At 43.5% G+C, this 19,881-nt stretch overlaps 1 protein-coding gene across 2 annotated transcripts in view; it reads right to left on the bottom strand.

Moving 5' to 3' along the window:
- Positions 1–264: 264 nt before the first annotated feature.
- LOC101261473 (nardilysin-like) overlaps positions 265–19,881 on the bottom strand; it is a 50,991-nt gene continuing 31,374 nt past the window's right edge. The window contains exons 18-19 of one of the 2 annotated variants that reach the window (XM_004231668.5): positions 2,138–2,259; positions 265–739 (exon numbers count right to left, since the gene is read on the bottom strand). In XM_004231668.5, the coding sequence (XP_004231716.2) occupies positions 496–739; positions 2,138–2,259 (366 nt within the window). In that variant the 3' untranslated portion in view covers positions 265–495. The remainder of the gene's footprint in view (positions 740–2,137; positions 2,260–19,881) is intronic. The other variant, XM_010317497.4, reaches the window with a different exon arrangement.

Raw genomic sequence — 19,881 nt, 5'->3', positions numbered from 1 at the left:
TCAAAAAATAGTGTCTGTATGTATGTACGTGTTTGGGGGTTGACATGTGTGGCCTTGCTCCCATGATTATGATTCATTTCTAAAATACTCATTTATCTGTGACCATCACCATTCACAAGACCAAATTGCTTTTCCAAAGCTTAATTAAAATCAGTTTTAAAATGAATAGTTGAACAGTGGAAAAGCAGGGTTGCTAGGATATACTGATTGTTTGAGTTTGCATCAACACATGGAAAGTCTGCATAGTAACAAGGGCTAAAAATGTGTTGAAAAGGTTGCAAGCATTAATCCATTGTCCAATTATCATCTAAACAGTTTACTAATATAACATAAGGAGTTGGGAGTAATTTCCACACTGACATATCCGCTCATCTTCACTACAAAAAATCCCAACAAACAAGGCTTATTATATACGTTACAAGATGCAATTATTTATCGCAAGCTTTGAGTCAATGAAGGCCCCAGGCAACACTAATAATACAGGATTTATAGTCCTCAACATAGACTTGGATAAAACTTGGCTGACTTCTTGAAGGAAATTACATCTTTGATGACTTGAGCGGAGGCTATAGGTGAATCAGCATCTTTCCAGTCAGTGTTGCAACCCCATACCCGAACACAGAGTCTCCGACACTTGGGAGATGGTTGTCTTAAATAGGTGTGGTACCACTCAATTAAATCACCTTTCTGGATGCTCCGTAGCACCTCCGCTTCTTTCTCAGACATGTCAAACATGTACCTGAAAATCAGTACATTTGACAACAATGGTTCAGTTTCTAGAAAGTCTTAACTTCCATCACCTGAAATGTTTAAGCCCGGGAAAAATGAAAAGTTTCTGGATTGGACACCACAAAATAGAAGCAGAAGCACTTACAACTAAACTAGTGTGACCATACTGTTAAAATTCAAAACCTTTCTGGAAATTTAATATTTTAAGCAATGAATAAATATACAAAACATGTACATCGCTAATTCCCTCCCAAGCCAGTTTGTTGTGACGACATTATTATGGCATTCAACATATACTGCCAGCAAATCAATCCCGCATCGATAGCGATTCAAATCATCTCCATAAACCTGCATGCTCTAATTAATTTTTGACCAACTAATCAGCACAAGCCAATAGATCCCCAAATAAAGCACCTCTGAATACCCTCTACTTGTACGTTTTATTATAACCCAAAAATTGAAACCAGAAAATCCAGACAACATACCCAAGTGAATTGATCAAATCTAGTGTTTACTCAAGACCAAGATTCTATTTTCTATTTATATATGATGGTGCTTGAGCCAACTTTCCGAACCTCAACTAATTGATAGTTAAACCTACTATATTACACATACTGATTACTGAGTGTCATAGCTAGCTATCTAAACTACCTCCAGATTTTTATTCCTCAATCACTCAGTCATATCCTCAAAGGCACATCCACACCAAAATTGAGTTGGATTAACATGGGCACGGCAGGAGATTTCATGAAATAAGTCATCACATGTATCCATCCTGGTGGTGTTTCAGCTTGCGTAAAGTTCCAAATTTTTGCTCCACCCAAAAGCATGTCTGGTAACTCGTGACCATTCCATACCATCACCATCAATTGAGAAGTTCCTTTGTCACCACATGAGCTGACAGGTCACAATTTGGCAAAGTACAGTTACCTTTTTGATATCCTACTATATTACTCCCTTCGTCCATTTTATGTGGCACACTTACATTTTTAGTCTGTCCCGAAAAGAATAATACCTCTATGTATCTAGACATGAGTTATCATTAAACTTCCCATTCTACCCCAATCTACCCCCTTATGAGATGATTTATGGACACAAATATCTAAAATATCTATGAATTGTTTTAGACCACAAGTTTCAAAGTCTGTCTATCATTCTAAAACACCATTCTCAATCAAACACCGTTAATAAAATGGGATGAAGTAATTAGTAGGCAAGCTCATGAAGTAACAAGGCTATGTGGAGACTTGAAAAGCTTTTACATGTTCACACTAAGTACAATAATCAAAATACAATTTAATCAATGAAACTATATACTGCAAATAATGAATAATCACATTTCTAAACTCTATAGGTAATATCTTAGATATCCATCATTATGCATGGTGGCATACTATAGACCAAATACCTTTTATCAGTAATCTGACCCCAAAAGCGATTAGTTTCATATGCAAGAGATGGATCTTTCTCCAAAAGTTTAGCTATCAACCCACTTCTGTAGCTCTCAAAAGATTTGTCATCGAGGCTGTCCTGTTAATTGAAAAATGTTTAAATTAATGTGTCTGAAATTAAATATCACAAATTGCAGCCGATAAAAAATGTTACTACTTTTTTTTTTGAAACAAGTAGTGTTGTATTCCTCAGCATAAAGGTATGTTGGAGACCTCCAAAAGAGTAGTAACAAGGTAAAACAAGAGACTAAATTACAGTAGTCCTAAAAAATCTAATAATTGTTTAGCATTTTCTATACAATGTTCTTTACACCAAAAGTAGAAAACCGCAATGCAGCTTCCTTTATTCTTCTGAATGTTGTTGAATCCAAATTCAAAGCTGCTTCCATTCCTCTCCCTCCGCATAGTCAACCAGATACAGTGTGGGATTATTCTCCATCACTTCTTAGTGTTCCAGCAACTTAACAAGTCTGTTGTGAGTTCTAGCATTGACCACTTTGTCTCTGTTAAACTGAGGAACCTAGTCCAAAGTTGAGATATGACTTTACAATGGAGAAACATATAATTATTTCTCTCTAGCCTTACTACATAACATGCATCTGGACACAATTGGCAATCCCTTTTCTGCAGAATCTCACAAGTGAGGCGAGCTTCCCTGGTTACTAACCAAGCAAAGCACATAACTATAGTAGGAGCCATACTTTTTCATACATGCTTACAAGTAGAGCCGTCAAAATGGGCTTGACCCGCGAGGCCGGCCCAACCCAACCGATGAATTAAGTGGGTTGGGCCTAATTTTTTTTGACTCATTTAGGAACGAGGCTTTTTAGCCTAGCGTCACTTGGTCTGCTAGACTCGTAGGCCCAACCATCTAGCGTCAGAGGCCAGCCCATGGGCTATATATATATATATATGTGTGTGTGAGATTCATAAATGTATTACTGTTAGTATTCGCTGAAGTGTGTGATTCATAATTGAAAATTTGTATGTATTGATGTCTTGTTCATAGACGTTAATATTCAATTCTCTTATATACTCCTTCTAAGAGAGTAATATTGTTCATTTTTTTGATGAAGGGTCAACCCGTCCCAACCAGCAATCGCTTAGGGCTGGTTAGAGCCGCTATTTCATTGGCCCTTCAACTAAAATGGCCAGCCTACCCCAACCCATTTAACTCTCTAGCCAGTTAGGATTGGGTTGGGTTGAGTTAGGCCAGCGCATTTTGACAGCTCTACTTCCAAGGACCTATTTTGTTCTCAAACATCCAGGAAACCCCTTTCGTATAAATTCTACCTACAGAGAACTTGCCATCCTTATCATGTGTCACGGGGTCAAATTTTTCTACCTCGTGGGACAGTAATTAAGGCTTGCACGGCTCTTCAAAACTCAGCCCAACCAAACACCCAAGGTACAATAAGCAAGACAGTCCACAAACACAGCCACAAACAGTAAAGAAGCAAGAAAGGAAGGCAAGTCTTTGGGAGGCCAAAAAGCCAATTTTCAATATTTCTTCCAAGTCTGTACAAGAGAATATACAAAGTATGAGATGCAAAGTATTCTCTATGTGATATTTCTGTCTAACAACAATATACAAAGCTTCTAAGTAAGCTGAAAACGTTTGGCACCAACTCTCAAAGGGAAGGCTACATGTGGCAGTTTTCCCAAGGCTGAAAAATAGGCAGATTTGTCTTCTCAGCTTTATTGCCACTTGGCCAGTCTGCTGCACAGATTGTCTTCAAGCTCTTGGCTGGCATGGTGAGCATGGCAAGTTCCTCCTTTCTTGCAAGGTACCCCCATCAGTTGGGCCAGAGTTTGGCACCACTTCTTGACCCTCCAAGCCTAGATGGGATGTTGCTGTATTGTTGGAATCGTCGGATTTTAATGTACCGCCTTGCGGGGCGGTACACGCTCCCCCACCTGAATCGGTGACGACCCCGACGCCACACAACTGCAAGTACTGGTGGACTTTGTCGCGAAACTGCCACAAGTCCTAGTATTTTTCCCAAGTCGCCTCCTCTGGTGCTGTCCCTTTCCAGTGAAATAGGAACTAGAGTTGTTCCAGCCCTTTCCCCGAACAAGCTGATGATCGATGATGGCTTCAATTTGCTTGTCCACGGTAGGCGGTGTAATGAAGATTCTGGCTCTCCCGGACTGCCCCCGCTCTTTGTCTTCCCTGTCTTCGAAATAAGGTTTCAATTGGCCTGCATGGAAGACAGGGTGAATCTTCAAGTGATGAGGCATGTCAACCCGATACGAAATCTTGCTAGCCTTGGCAGTAATCTCGAATGGCCCCTCATATTTGCGAATCAGATTTTGATTCACACTTCGCAACGACTTGAATTGCCTTGGGTTGAGTTTCACCATAACTCGATCCTCAATTTGATAATCCATTGGACGTCGCTTGCGATCAGCAAACTTCTTCATCTTCCAGGCTGCTTTGTCAAGATACGACCGTGCAAGGTCGACTTGTTCCTCCCAGGCTTTCGCCATCTGATAAGCACCCGGAGTCTTGAAACCGACATCGACGGGCAATGATTGGGACGTATTCGGCTGCTGCCCCGTTGCTAAATTGAAAGGACTCCTTCCCGTCGCCTCACTTCGCTGCAAGTTGTAAGAGAATTGGGCAGTGTCCAGCAGCTTGGCCCAACAGTGCGTTGATCCGCTCAGTCTGCCCGTCTGTTTGAGGGTGAAAGCTGGTCGAAAAGTGCAACTTCGACCCCAATAGGCTGAATAATTCCCTCCTGAATGAGCCAGTAAACCGAGGATCCCAATCGCTAATGATATGCTTGGGGATGCCTCAATACTTAACGACATCACGCAAAAAAATCCGGGCAGCCTCTTTGGCCTTGCAGTTGGCCGTCGTGGCAGTGAACATCGCATATTTGGAGAAGCAATCCACCACGACCATTATCGTCCCAAACCCTTCCGAGTAGTTCGGCAAGCAAGTGATGAAGTCCATTGTGACGCTGTCCCAAGGTTTTTCAGCAATGGGCAGCGGCTCAAGCAATCCTCCCGGCAACTTGGTCTCGACCTTGTCTTGTTGACAAATCAGACAAGTTCGCACATATGCCTCGACGTCGTCCACATCCGAGGCCAATAGTAGGAAGCCTCTATCAATGCTAAGGTTCTCTTCTGTCCCGGGTGAACAGCCCAAGCAGAATCATGGCTTCCTTTAATCAACGTACGCCGAAGGTTAGCCCAATTCGGAACGTACACACGCCTGCCCGTTGTGTAGAGCAGGCCACCTTCTTCCCAAAACTTCTTCGTCTTGCCTTGTTGGGCCAAGGCGAAGAGTTGTTTGGCTACTGGATCATGTTGTAAGCCCTCTTTAATCTCGTCAACCAGTGAGCTGCAACTCGAGCTCACAATAGCAGCCAAAGAAGCCCTGCGGCTAAGTGCGTCGGCAACCACATGCGCTTTCCCCGGCTTGTACTCCAAAGTGAAGTTGAATTCTGCTAAGAAGTCTTGCCAACGGGCTTGCTTAGCGGACAGCTTCATTTGGGATTGGAAGTACGTCGTCGCGACGTTGTCCGTCTTGACGACAAAGGGAGCACCCAATACATAGTGATGCCAAGTTCTAAGGCAATGAACTACGGTCATCATCTCCTTCTCGTGAGCCAAATACCGCCGCTCCGCCTCGTTCAATTTTCTGCTCTCAAAGGCTATTGGGTGGCCCTCTTTCATTAGGACGCCACCAATAGCAAAGTCCGACGCATTAGTGTGGACTTCGAACGCCTTAGAGAAATCCGGCAAGGCCAAAACAGGCTAATCCGTCACAGCAGCCTTCAGCCTCTCGAAGGCAGCTTGGCAAGCCTCCGACCAATGCCAATCACGATCCTTCTTCAGCAAATCAGTGAGTGGGGCTGCAATTGCTGAGTAGTTGAAAATGAAGCGACGATAGTAATTGCAAAGGCCAAGGAAGGACCGCAATTCTGGTACCTTCGTTGGAGCCTGCCAATTTTTGATAGCATCCACCATGTTGCTGTCCATTCGTATCTCGCCGTGGCTGATTGTATGCCCGAGGAATTGGACAGTCGGTTGGGCGAAGCTGCATTTCTCTCGCTTCACGTACAAATCGTTGTCGCGCAAGACTTTGAATACTTTGCACAAGTGTTCCACATGATCTTCCATACTGTTGCTATAGACGACGATGTCGTCCAAGTAAATAACCACAAACTGGTCCAAGTATGGGTGGAACAGTTTGTTCATCAAGGTGCAGAACGTCGCCGGCGCATTCGTCAAGCCAAAGGGCATAACCAGCCACTCGAATGCACCATAGCGCATTACACAGGTTATCTTGGGTTCATCACCTTCGGCAATCCGAACTTGGTGATAACCCTTTCTCAAGTCCATCTTCGTAAACACCTTGGCTTGTCCCAATCTGTCAAACAAGTCAGCAATTAAGGGATCGGGGTACTTGTTCTTCACCGTAACCTTGTTGAGGGCTCGGTAGTTAATGCATAAACGAAGTGTCCCGTCCTTCTTCTTTTGGAACAAACCAGGCGCACCAAACGGCGCCTTAGATGGCCTGATGTGCCCCTAATCAAGCAACTCCTTGAGCTGCTTCCTCAATTCTTCTAGTTCCTGGGGCGCCATACGATAATGCGTCATGGCGGGCGGTTTTGCCCCGGGAACCAACTCAATTTGGTGATCAACTTCCCTTCGAGGTGGCAGCCGTTAGGGAAGTTCTTCTGGCCTCACGTCCCTATTATTGCTAAGGACCTCTTCGATGCAATGAGGCAATGAAACTGCCTCGGTACAGCTTTCCGCGCCTCCAACAAGGGTAGCAAGAAAGGTTGGTTCGCCTCTCTTGAAACCCTTAATAAGCTGCATCGCCGATAGATGTATCCCATTTTGTGGTACATGAATAAGGGGTACCACGCATGAACCTCCGGTGTCGCTGATGTGCAGCTGGTTGTGACGTGGGGAGATAAATGTGTTGACTTCATACCAAAAATCCAGCCCCAAGATTACATCAAACACATCCATGGGGGCAATGGTGAAGTCAATCTGCCACGTCCATTCTCCTAAATCAATGGGGACTTTGGGAGCAAAGCCATGGACGGAGTGGGAGTGGCATTGACTGTCTTCAGTTTGGTGTTGCTGACAACATAATTCAGGCCGAGCTCCTTGGCCTTCTGCTCTGTCACGAAATTATGTGTTGCACCGGTGTCCAGCATAATGCGCACATTTTTGCCATTCAACTCGGCATCAACGAACACTGATTCCCTCGGCTTGATACTAGCTGGTTTGGCAGCCAAAGCAGCAATAGAAATATGGTTGATCAACGCCATGTGATTGAACATGCCAACAACAACGTTCTTGCCCTTGTCTGTCCCGCTATTCTGCCCTCGTTGCTCCCCGGCAGAACTTTCGATTTGCGTTGCAGCCTTCTCTTGCTGCTTTTCGGCAGCCACCATAGCGCTCAGTTTTTTCAAGGACGGGTAGTAACGAGCAGCATGGGTCGTCTCCCCACAAATGTAACAGCCTTCTCGATGAGGAGCACCCCTCTTGCGGTCCTCATAGTTCTTTCGGAAATTGGAAGGTTGATCACGAGTGTTACTTCTCGTGTCGCTGCCTCTGTTTGGATTCGGTCTGCTTCTGCCCTTGTTGTTGTCAACCTTGGGAGGAATAGTTTTGCTCCGGTTATCCCTCCCTTTTGCCGCATCTGCTCGGAAATCGTTGAGCGATTCCACCACCACTATCGCCTCATCCACGTCGCTGATTTGACGTCTTTGAAGCTCCTGCTTGGCCCAGTTTTGAAGGCCATCTAGAAAATAAAATATCAATTCTTCACTAGTTAGGCTTGGAATTTGAAGTGTTAACTTCGTAAATTCTTTCGCACAGTCACGAATGGAGGAGGTCTATTTCAACTCCCTCAACCTCCGACGGGCTTTGTGAACGACATTTTGAGGGTAGAACTAACGTTTGAGTTCAACTTTGAACTGCTCCCAATCGTCAATACGGCAAACAGCCATGTATTTGACGGATACAGCCATGCTTTGGCAGATACAGCCATGCTTTGAATACTTTGCACAAGTATTCCACATGATCTTCCATACTGTTGCTATAGACGACGATGTCGTCCAAGTAAATAACCACAAACTGGTCCAAGTATCGGTGGAACAGTTTGTTCATCAAGGTGCAGAACGTCGCCGGCGCATTCGTCAAGCCAAAGGGCATAACCAGCCACTCGAATGCACCATAGCGCGTTACACAGGTTATCTTGGTTTCATCACCTTCGGCAATCCGAACTTGGTGATAACCCTTTCTCAAGTCCATCTTCGTAAACACCTTGGCTTGTCCCAATCTGTCAAACAACTCAGCAATTAAGGGATCGGGGTACTTGTTCTTCACCGTAACCTTGTTGAGGGCTTGGTAGTCAATGCATAAACGACGGGCTTCGTAAACGACATTTTGAGGGTAGAACTGACGTTTGAGTTCAACTTTGAACTGCTCCCAATCGTCAATACGGCAAACCCCCCTCTCCAAAGCATGGTTGTATCCGTCAAATACATGGCTGCTTAATAAGCTGCCTCGGTACAGCTTTCCGCACCTCCAACAAGGGTAGCAAGAAAGGTTGGTTCGCCTCTCTTGAAACCCTTAATAAGCTGCATCGCCGATAGATGCATCCCATTTTGTGGTACCCGAATAAGGGGTACCACGCATGAACCTCCGGTGTCGCTGATGTGCAGCTGGTTGTGACGTGGGGAGATAAATGTGTTGACTTCATACCAAAAATCCAGCCCCAAGATTACATCAAACACATCCATGGGGGCAATGGTGAAGTCAATCTGCCCCGTCCATTCTCCTAAATCAATGGGGACTTTAGGAGCAAAGCCATGGACGGAAGTGGGAGTGGCATTGACTATCTTCAGTTTGGTGTTGCTGGCAACATAATTCAGGCCGAGCTCTTTGGCCTTCTGCTCCGTCACGAAATTATGTGTTACACCGGTGTCCACCATAATGCGCACATTTTTGCCATTCAACTTGGCATCAACTAACAGTGATTCCCTCGATTTGATACTAGCTGGTTTGGCAGCCAAAGCAGCAATAGAAATATGATTGATCAACGCCATGTGATTGAACATGCCAACAACAACGTTCTTTCCCTTGTCTGTCCCGCTATTCTGCCCTCGTTGCTCCCCGGCAAAACTTCCGGTTTGCGTTGCAGCCTTCTCTTGCTGCTTTTCGGCAGCCACCATAGCTCTCAGTTTTCTCAAGGACGGGTAGTAACGAGCAGCATGGGTCGTCTCCCCACAAATGTAACAGCCTTCCCGATGAGGAGCACCCCTCTTGCGGTCCTCATAGTTCTTTCGAAAATTGGAAGGTTGATCACGAGTGTTACTTCTCGTGTCGCTGCCTCTGTTTGGATTCGGTCTGCTTCTACCCTTGTTGTTGTCAATAGTTTTGCTCCGGTTATCCCTCCCCTTTGCCGCATCTGCTCGAAAATCGTTGAGCGATTCCGCCACCACTATCGCCTCATCCACGTCGCTGATTTGACGTCTTTGAAGCTCTAGCTTGGCCCAGTTTTGAAGGCCATCTAGAAAATAAAATAGCAAGTCTTCACTGTTAGGCTTGGAATTTGAAGTGTTAACTTCGTAAATTCTTTCACATAGTCACGAATGGAGGAGGTCTATTTCAACTCCCTCAACCTTCGACGGGCTTCGTGAACGACATTTTGAGGGTAGAACTGACGTTTGAGTTCAACTTTGAACTGCTCCCAATCGTCAATACGGCAAACCCCCCTCTCCAAAGCATGGCTGTATCCGTCAAATAGGGACGTGATGCCAGACGAACTTCCCAAACGACTGCCACTCCGAAGGGAAGTTGATCACCAGATTAAGTTGGTTCCCGGGGCAAAATCGCCCGCCATGACGCCTTATCGTATGACGCCCCCGGAACTAGAAGAATTGAGGAAGCAACTCAAGGAGTTGCTTGATTCGGAGCACATCAGGCCATCTAAGGCGCCGTTTGGTGCGCCTGGTTTGTTCCAAAAGAAGGACGGGACACTTCGTTTATGCATTGACTACCAAGCCCTCAACAAGGTTACGGTGAAGAACAAGTACCCCGATCCCTTAATTGCTGACTTGTTTGACAGATTGAGACAAGCCAAGGTGTTTACGAAGATGGACTTGAGAAAAGAGTTATCACCAAGTTCGGATTGCCGAAGGTGATGAACCCAAGATAACCTGTGTAACGCGCTATGGTGCATTCGAGTGGCTGGTTATGCCCTTTGGCTTGACGAATGCGCCGGCGACGTTCTGCACCTTGATGAACAAACTGTTCCACCCATACTTGGACCAGTTTGTGGTTATTTACTTGGACGACATCGTCGTCTATAGCAACAGTATGGAAGATCATGTGGAATACTTGCGCAAAGTATTCAAAGTCTTGAGCAACAATGATTTGTACGTGAAGCGAGAGAAATGCAGCTTCGCCCAACCGACTGTCAGATTCCTCGGGCATACAATCAGCCACGGCGAGATACGAATGGACAGCAACAAGGTGGATGCTATCAAAAATTGGCAGGCTCCAACGAAGGTACCAGAATTGCGGTCTTTCCTTGGCGTTGCCAATTACTATCGTCGCTTCATTTTCAACTACTCAGCTATTGCAGCCCCACTCACTGATTTGCTGAAGAAGGATCGTGATTGGCATTGGTCGGAGGCTTGCCAAGCTGCCTTCGAGAGGCTGAAGGCTGTTGTGACGGAAGAGCCTGTTTTGGCCTTGCCGGATTTCTCTAAGGCGTTCGAAGTCCACACTGATGCGTCGAACTTTGCTATTGGTGGCGTCCTAATGCAAGAGGGCCATCCAATAGCCTTTGAGAGCAGAAAATTGAACGAGGCGGAGCGGCGGTATTCGGCTCACGAGAAGGAGATGACAGTCATAGTTCATTGCCTTAGAACTTGGTGTCACTATGTATTGGGTGCTCCCTTTGTCGTCAAGACGGACAACTTCGCGACGACGTACTTCCAATCCAAAAAGAAGCTGTCTGCTAAGCAAGCCCGTTGGCAGGACTTCTTAGCAGAATTCAACTTCACTTTGGAGTACAAGCCGGGGAAAGCGCATGTGGTTGCCGACGCACTTAGCCACAGGGCTTCTTTGGCTGCTATTGTGAGCTTGAGTTGCAGCTCACTGGTTGACGAGATTAAAAAGGGCTTACAACATGATCCAGTAGCCAAACAACTCTTCGCCTTGGCCCAACAAGGCAAGACGAAGAAGTTTTGGGAAAAAGGTGGCCTGCTCTACACAACGGGCAGGCGTGTGTACATTCCGAAGTGGGCTAACCTTCGGCGTACGTTGATTAAAGAGGGCCATGATTCTGCTTGGGCTGGTCACCCGGGGCAGAAGAGAACCTTAGCATTGATAGAGGCTTCCTACTATTGGCCTCGGATGCGGGACAACGTCGAGGCATATGTGCGAACTTGTCTGATTTGTCAACAAGACAAGGTTGAGACCAAGTTGCCGGGAGGATTGCTTGAGCCGCTGCCCATTGCTGAAAAACCTTGGGACAGCGTCACACAATGGACTTCATCACTTGCTTGCCGAACTACTCGGAAGGGTTTGGGACGATAATGGTCGTGGTGGATCGCTTCTCCAAATATGCGACGTTCACTGCCACGACGGCCAACTGCAAGGCCAAAGAGGCTGCCCGAATCTTTTTGCGTGATGTCGTTAAGTATTGGGCATCCCCAAGCATATCATTAGCGATCAGGATCCTCGGTTTACTGGCTCATTCTGGAGGGAATTATTCAGCCTATTGCGGTCGGAGTTGCACTTTTCGACCAGCTTTTACCCTCAAACAGACGGGCAGACTGACGGATCAACGCACTGTTAGAGTGCTATTTGCGGCACTATGTTAGTGCCAACCAGAAGGATTGGGCCAAGCTGCTGGACACTGCCCAATTCTCTTACAACTTGCAGCGAAGTGAGGCGACGGGAAGGAGTCCTTTCGAGTCAGCAACGGGGCAGCAGCCGAATACGCCCCAATCCTTGCCCGTCGATGCCGGTTTCAAGAGTCCGGGTGCTTATCAGAATGGCGAAAGCCTGCGAGGAACAAGTCGACCTTGCACGGTCGTATCTTGACAAAGTAGCTCGGAAGATGAAGAAGTTTGCTGATCGCAAGCGACGTCCAGTGGATTATCAAATTGGGGATTGAGTTATGGTGAAACTCAACCCAAGGCAATTCAAGTCGTTGCAAAGTGTGAATCAAAATCTGATTCGCAAATATGAGGGGCCATTAGAGATTACTGTCAAGGCTGGCAAGATTTCGTATCGGGTTGACATGCCTCATCACTTGAAGATTCACCTCGTCTTCCATGCAAGCCAATTGAAACCTTATTTCGAAGACAGGGAAGACAAAAAGCGGGGGCAGTCCGGGAGAGCCACAATCTTCATTACACCGCCTACCGTGGTTAAGCAAATTGACGCCATCATCGATCATCAGCTTGTTCGGGGAAAGGATTGGAACAACTCTAGTTCCCAATTCCTAGTTCACTGGAAAGGGACACCACCAGAGGAGGCGACTTGGGAAAAATACGAGGACTTGTGGCAGTTTCGCGACAAAGTCCACCAGTACTTGCAGTTGTGTGGCGTCGGGGTTGTCGCCAATTCAGGTGGGGGAGCGTGTACCGCCCCGCAAGGCGGTACATTAAAATCCAACGATTGCAACAATACAGCAACGTCCCATCTAGGCTTGGAGGGTCAAGAAGTGGTGCCAAACTCAGGCCCAACTGATGGGGGTACCTTGCAAAAAAGGAGGAACTTGCCATGCTCACTATGCCAGCCAAGAGCTTGAAGACAAAATATGTGCAGCAGACTGGCCAAGTGGCAATAAAGCTGAGAAGACAAATCTGCCTATTTTTCAGCCTTGGAAAAACTGCCACATGTAGCCTTCCCTTTGAGAGTTGGTGCCAAACGTTTTCAGCTTACTTAGAAGCTTTGTATATTGTTGTTAGACAAAAAAAATCAAATAGAATACTTTGCATCTCATACTTTATATATTCTCTCTTGTAATGACTTGGAAGAAATATTGAAAATTGGCTTTTTGGCCTCCCAAAGACTTTGCCTTCCTTTCTTGCTTTCTTTACGGTTAGTGGCTGTGTTTGTGGACTGTCTTGCTTATTGTTCCTTGGGTGTTTGGTTGGACTGAGTGTTGAAGAGCCGTGCAAGCCTTCATTACTGTCCCACGAGGTGGAAAAATTTGACCGTCATCCTCTCAGTGGTGACTATGAAACCATTAATCATCGGCAATAGCTCCACACGCCTGCCTACTTCCCATACATTAAGATGCCTCCCGAAGAACTTCCATTTCTGAGGGGACCAACTATCAGCCACAATAACCTTAAGGTTAGTGCATATATTGGCCAGATCAGGGAAAACTTGCATTAGAACTTCTTGTCCAATCCATAAGTCCTTCCAAAATATAGTTTGTTACCAGCACCCACCTCATAACATGAATTTTTACTAGTTTAGGCCAAAGATTCCTTGTAGATCTCCATACCGATGTTTCATTGGTGGTTGATACTGCATTGGTACACCATTGCTCTATCTGGACATATACTTGTTCAAGATTACCTCTTTCCATAGAGCATGTTCATTTCTATTAAATCTCCATAACCATTTCATGAGCAAGCAATCATTCTGCTTCATCAAATTCATGAATTCTAAGCCATCAGCCTCCTTGAATAATTGTGCAACCTTTAAGTGATACCCCTTTTCCCTCCCTGTTCCCAAACCAAAGAAAATGCCTTCTTAATCGGTCCAACTTCTTGACCACGCTTATAGGAATGGACAACAGAGGCGTCACATATGTGGGTAACGAGTCCAGAACTACATTTATCAAACTGAGTCGACCTTGAAGAGACAGGTATTGTGTCTTCCAGTTTGCAAACTTCTTTTCCGTCTTTTCCAAAATTCCATCCCAAATAATGAAATATGTGTTTGTTGCCTAATGGCATGCCCAGATAGACTGTTGGTAATTTTTTTACCTTACACCTCAAGATACCAGCTGGTTCCTCCATCTACACTACTTTTTTAATAGGAAAGACATTACTTTTTCTTCTGTTAACACTTAAACCAAAAATAGCTTCAAAAAAAATAGTATCATCCTGATATACCAAATTTGTTCAGCAATAGCTTCAATAAATATCACAATATCATCTGCATACAACAAATGACATACTTTGTATGACTATATCTACTCATGTTCTGCTGCTAACCTTCAATCCCTTAATCCACCTGTTACTAATAGCCATACTCATTATATTGTTGAAACCCTCCATGGCAATGATGAATAGGAAAGGAGAAAGAGGGTGACCTTGTCTAAGACCCCTCTCTGAATGAAACCCCCCCCCCCCCCCCCCCCGCAAGTTCTCCATTTGCAAGTATGGAGAACCTAACAGTTTTAATACAAATCAATCCATTTCAACCACCTTTCACCGAATCCTATCTGTCTGAGAATGTTAACAAAGTCCAGTTCACATGATCATAAGCCTTCTCTATATCTAGCTAGTACATAATAGATGGCACCTCCCCTCTTAATCTAGTATCCACACATTCATTGGCTATAAGAGCAGCATCCATAATCTGCCTTCCTTTAATAAAGGTCATTTGAATAGTGTCATCAATTTATGTACTACCCTTTCCAACCTTTCTATCAGCACCATGGTAATGATTTTATAGATCCCACTAATGAAATTAATAGGTCTATAATCCCTTAATTCGGCAACTCCGATTTTCTTGAGAATGAGAGCCACCTAAGTCGCATTGAAACTTCTTTCAAAGATTGGTGAGAATGAAAATGTTGCAAAGTTTTCATGATGTCTTCCTTGAAGACCTCTAACAAAAGACTACTAGAAACATATAAGGTATCCATCTGGGACAGGTGCCTTGTCACTTGCACAAAGCTTGATACCTTTAAGAACTTCCTCTTCTTCAAATTGCCTTTACAACCATTCTTGTTCCACATTTGTAATTCCTGGAGACTCGTCGAGGTTGAAGTCATGTCTATAATTTTTAGACTAGTTGTATAGGTTTAGATAGAAGTTATGAATGTTTTCTTTTATAGCTATAGGGTCAGTAATTGCTTTACCTTCCACATTTACAGACTCAATAGCATTGAACCTCTTGTGTGTTGTGGTAATCTTGTGGAAGTATTTAGTGTTCTTATCTCAACTTTTAACCATTGAACTCTGGACCTTTGCTCCAAGCTATCTCCTCATTTCTAGCCACCTCCTCAAGTTCCATAGATAATTGGACTTTTTGGATCAATTCGTCCTCAATGAGAAGCCTCTGGTCTTGAGTGGTCTCTAACATTGAGATTTCATTCAAGATTTCCTCCTTTTTCCTCCAACTGCCATTATTTTCCTTGTTCACTCCTTCAACAAAGTGGTTGTTCCAGTGTTAAAAAAAGTTGGGCGCCTCCTCACCTTTGACGAGAGGCGATGCCTCCTCGCCATTCTCCACTGCGGCGAGGTGAGATTGAAATGGCAATGTGTGGCGACGTAAGGCAACATAATGGCGATAGAAAAGGCACCGCCTTTTAAATTAAAAAATATTTGACTTGACAATATTAGTCAAAATTAGGGGGTTTTTTTGTACTTCTGAAATTGTTGCTTTCTCCATCGCGATTGACCTCTTCTGCCTCGATTGACCTCTTCTCGGCTTCTCCATCGCGACTCTCTTCTCCCTCGATGTCTTCTCCCTCGCGACAGACTCTCCAGTTCTCCCTCGCGACAGACTCTCCAGTTCTCCCTCGCTCTCTTCTCAGTCGCGAGACTCGCAACAAACTTCTCCAGTTCTACCTCACGATTCTGTTCTCCAGTTATCTCTCGCGACTCTCTTCTCAGTTCTTCCCTTGCGACTCTCTGCTGCTGCGGCCTGCGAGGTATATCGTTTTTCTTTGTTCTTCAATTTTTTTATGTTCTTCTTCTTCAATTTTTTTTTCTGTTCTGTTTTTCTCGTGTAAGCAGTGCTTACTGCTTTGTGTGATTTTTTTAAAAAAATTTATAGGCAGTCAATTAAAAAAAAAAATCTTTCCGTTATCCTAATTATTTATTCCAATATTCCTAAACAGTGAATTAATTGAATTCAATAACCAATGGCGGATGCTAGCAAAAAGAGGGACATTGTATGGAATTATGGCACTCAAAGAGCGACGAAAAATTCGGTTAATTGTAACTTTTGTGGGAGTACTTTTAATGGTGGAATAACTCGACACAAACAACATTTAGTGGGTGGTTTCAAGAATGTTAAACAATGTGCCGCTTGTCCGTCGGAGATTAGAGAAGAAGTAAGGGCTTATATGCAAAACAAAATCGCTAATAATCCCAAATTTCAAGTGAGGCAGCCGGAAGAATATATTGATGTTGATGATCTTGATGAAATGGATGATTATGCGGAAATGATGCCTCCCTCCAAAACTCAAAAGATATCTTCAAGTGGAGGTTCATCCACCACACGGAGTGTGACGAAAGGACCTTTGAACCTCTATTTTTCACAGAAATCAACACAAAAAGGTGGCTTTGAAAAAGGAGGAGGAATTGATGAAACAAAGAAAATTCTAAGAGACCGTGCGGTAAGTGCTTTTGCAATTTGGATGTATGATGTCGGGCTTCCTTTTAATTGCGTCAATCACAAATCATTCGATAAATTTATTGAGGCGGTTGGACAACATGGCCCCGAAATGAAGCCTCCTACATTCCATGATGTTAGAGACACTCACCTTAAAAAAGAGGTGGATAAAGTAGAAAAATTGTTGATGAGCATAAAGTGCAATGGACAAGTTCGGATGTTCCATTATGATGGACAAATGGAGACGACGAAATATCAAAATGATCATCAATATTTTGGTGAATTCTCTAATCGATAGTGTATGTCTTGGTTCTGTTGATGCTAGCAATGAATCTACCAATTCCACCAAAATGTACAAGTTATTTGAAAGCACTATCGAAAGAATTAGACCGGAAAATGTTGTACAAATTGTCACTGATAATACTAGTGAGAATGTCAAAGCGGGAAGTATGATGATGGGTGCATACCCACACATTTATTGGACTCCATGTGCCGCTCATTGCATCAACTTGATATTTGGTGACATATTCAAGGTTAAGCCATATGCTTCCGGTAATCAACCTATCCTTTAACTTTCTTTATAGTCAATAATCCATTAGCTACTAATTAATATAACTTAATATTTCTGTAACAGTTTTTAAGAAGGCCATCAGAATTCATTCTTACATTAGTCAAAGGCCATTGTTGTTAAACTTGATGAGAAAATTCACCAAAGAAAGAAATTTGGTGAAACCGGCCAAGACAAGATTTGCAATGGCATACTTAACTTTGAGAGCTATGTACATACAAAGAAAAAACTTGAGAACTTTAGTCCTCTCAACCGAATGGAATTCAAGTAAATTTGGAATGATGTTGTTCGGGCACTTACAGTTTGTGGCCCTTTGACAAAAGTGCTTCGTTTGGTGGATAGGGAGAAAAAACCACCAATGGGTTATATTTATAAAGCAATGGATAGAGCCAAAGAAGCTATTGCACATGGTTCTCGTGGAGTTAACAAGCAATATGAGAAAGTGTATGAAATTATTGATGCAAGGTGGTCAGAACAACTCCATCGGCCTTTACATGCTGCAAACCATGTTTTGAACCCAGGATTATATTATAAAGCTCAAGAAGAGGGAACTTTAGCAAAGACTCTGTGGACCGAGTATATTGCATGCGTTGAGAAGGTGGTCCATGATACAACAATACAAGATGCACTAGTCGCTGAGCTTCCTAAGTACAAAATGGCGGATGGACTATTTGGTTGTGGTCCGACTAAAAGAGCTAGAGACACAAGGTCACCGGGTCAGTGGGTTGATTTAGATCTTACTTAAATTATTTGACTTATTTATAGTCACTAACCTTTAAATTTATTTTATTATAGTTGAATGGTGGTCACTATTTGGTAGTCTAACACCAAACTTGCAAAAGTTTGCCATGAAAGTATTAAGCCTAACTTGTAGCTTATCCAGATGTGAGCAAAATCGGAGTGTGTTTGAACACGCAAGTAAAAATTTATATCCTATTTTTCATATTATATTATTATCAATATCAACTAGTTAATATCAATAACTTGTGCACATATTCATTCCAAAAAGAGAAATAGGCTTACACTATCGCGTCTCAATGATCTAGTGTACATTAAGTACAATAGAACATTAAAACGTCGTTATGATGCTCGTGATCTTATTGATCCAATTCACTTCGATAACATAGATGATTCAAATGAATGATTAGTTGGATGCCCCGAAGATCAAGATGATGAACTAGATATGAGGATGATGATCTTACTTGGGGTAGTGTTGCTACGGCAATTGGAGCGGACGAGAGTATCTATAATCTTAGGAGACTTTCTTCAAGATCAAGAGCACTTGACAAAGGGCAAAGGAGTAGAAAGTACATCTACAAGTTCATCTTCAAATAGGACTCGGACACTAATTGATGAAGAATACAAGGAGGAAGAAGATGAAGAACAATATAATGTAGAGGATTTTGATCTTCAAGAGTTGGATAATTTTGAAGAAGAGTAGACTTTTAAAGTTTTAGTTTATTGTATTTTGAATTGTTTGGTCCTTTAAGTTTTAGAAATTTTAGTATCTACTATTGGTTTTTGAATTGAATATTTGCTAATGTGTTATTGCTATTAAGATTTTGGATAAAATATGCAATTAAAAATTTTAAATTTTTGGTATTTATTGGCGCCTTGATTCAAAAAGGCAAGCGCCTCGCCACCCTTGTTGCCTTTTGTCGCCTCTCGCCGTCCACAACACTGGGTTGTTCACATGGCCTCTTCTACAATACCACTAAAGGGAGAAAGAGCTTCAAGGAATAGTCCTTGCCCAGTTTTACATTAATGAAAATCGGGTTCCACATAACGCTTTTGATAAGTCTTAAAAGACCGAGTCCTTTAAGGCTGAAGACCCGACAAGATTTAATGAGATATAAAGATATGACCCAAAGGCTCCTTCGAATTAAATGAGCTATCAAAAGGGTCCCACTAGTCACATCAATCCTAATCTCCTCTTCTCTCTCCCCTTCTATAAAGCTAATACCTGACATAATATCCCTTTCACACCCTTGGGTGATCATATGAATATTCGCTTTCTCCTTCATGGGTTGTGGCAGACTGCCAAACCTCCCACACTCTTCCCTAGAGATATCCCTGACATCTCGATTATTGCGCTCGTCCACCCCACTCCTTATGTACTTCACTGGTGATTCACACCAAACAGGTAGCAAGAAGGTATAATCTACATCGACTGTGAAAAGGATCTGCTCTCTGGGTCCTTTAACTAGAATTCTTGTCCATCTAAGATGATTTTGAGTTCAGTTTCCTCCTTGTTTTCGATCCAACCACCGTATTTTTCCCCAATCTCCTTCATCACCTTTTCCGACCATAAGAGAAATGAAGCCCTAAATTCATAATCCAAAACCAGTTGAAAGTTTTGTGATCTTGATAAGCATCCGCCTTTAGAAACCACCATTCTAACAAAGCCGCCTTCTTCCTTGTCTTCTCCAATCCCCCAACAGGATATGCTCAACAACTTTTCTAGATTAAAATTCGAACGAGATTGGACTCCATTCATATCATCGACTTGGAGATTTTGAGCCCCTTTCCACATCTGTTGAGGCCATTTTCTCATGC

Source organism: Solanum lycopersicum, chromosome 2 (genome assembly GCF_036512215.1).
Source record: "Solanum lycopersicum chromosome 2, SLM_r2.1".
In the NCBI taxonomy this organism is placed as follows: Eukaryota; Viridiplantae; Streptophyta; class Magnoliopsida; order Solanales; family Solanaceae; genus Solanum; species Solanum lycopersicum.
Note: the sequence above shows the minus strand (reverse complement) of the source record. Positions and strands in the feature narration are given on the sequence as shown.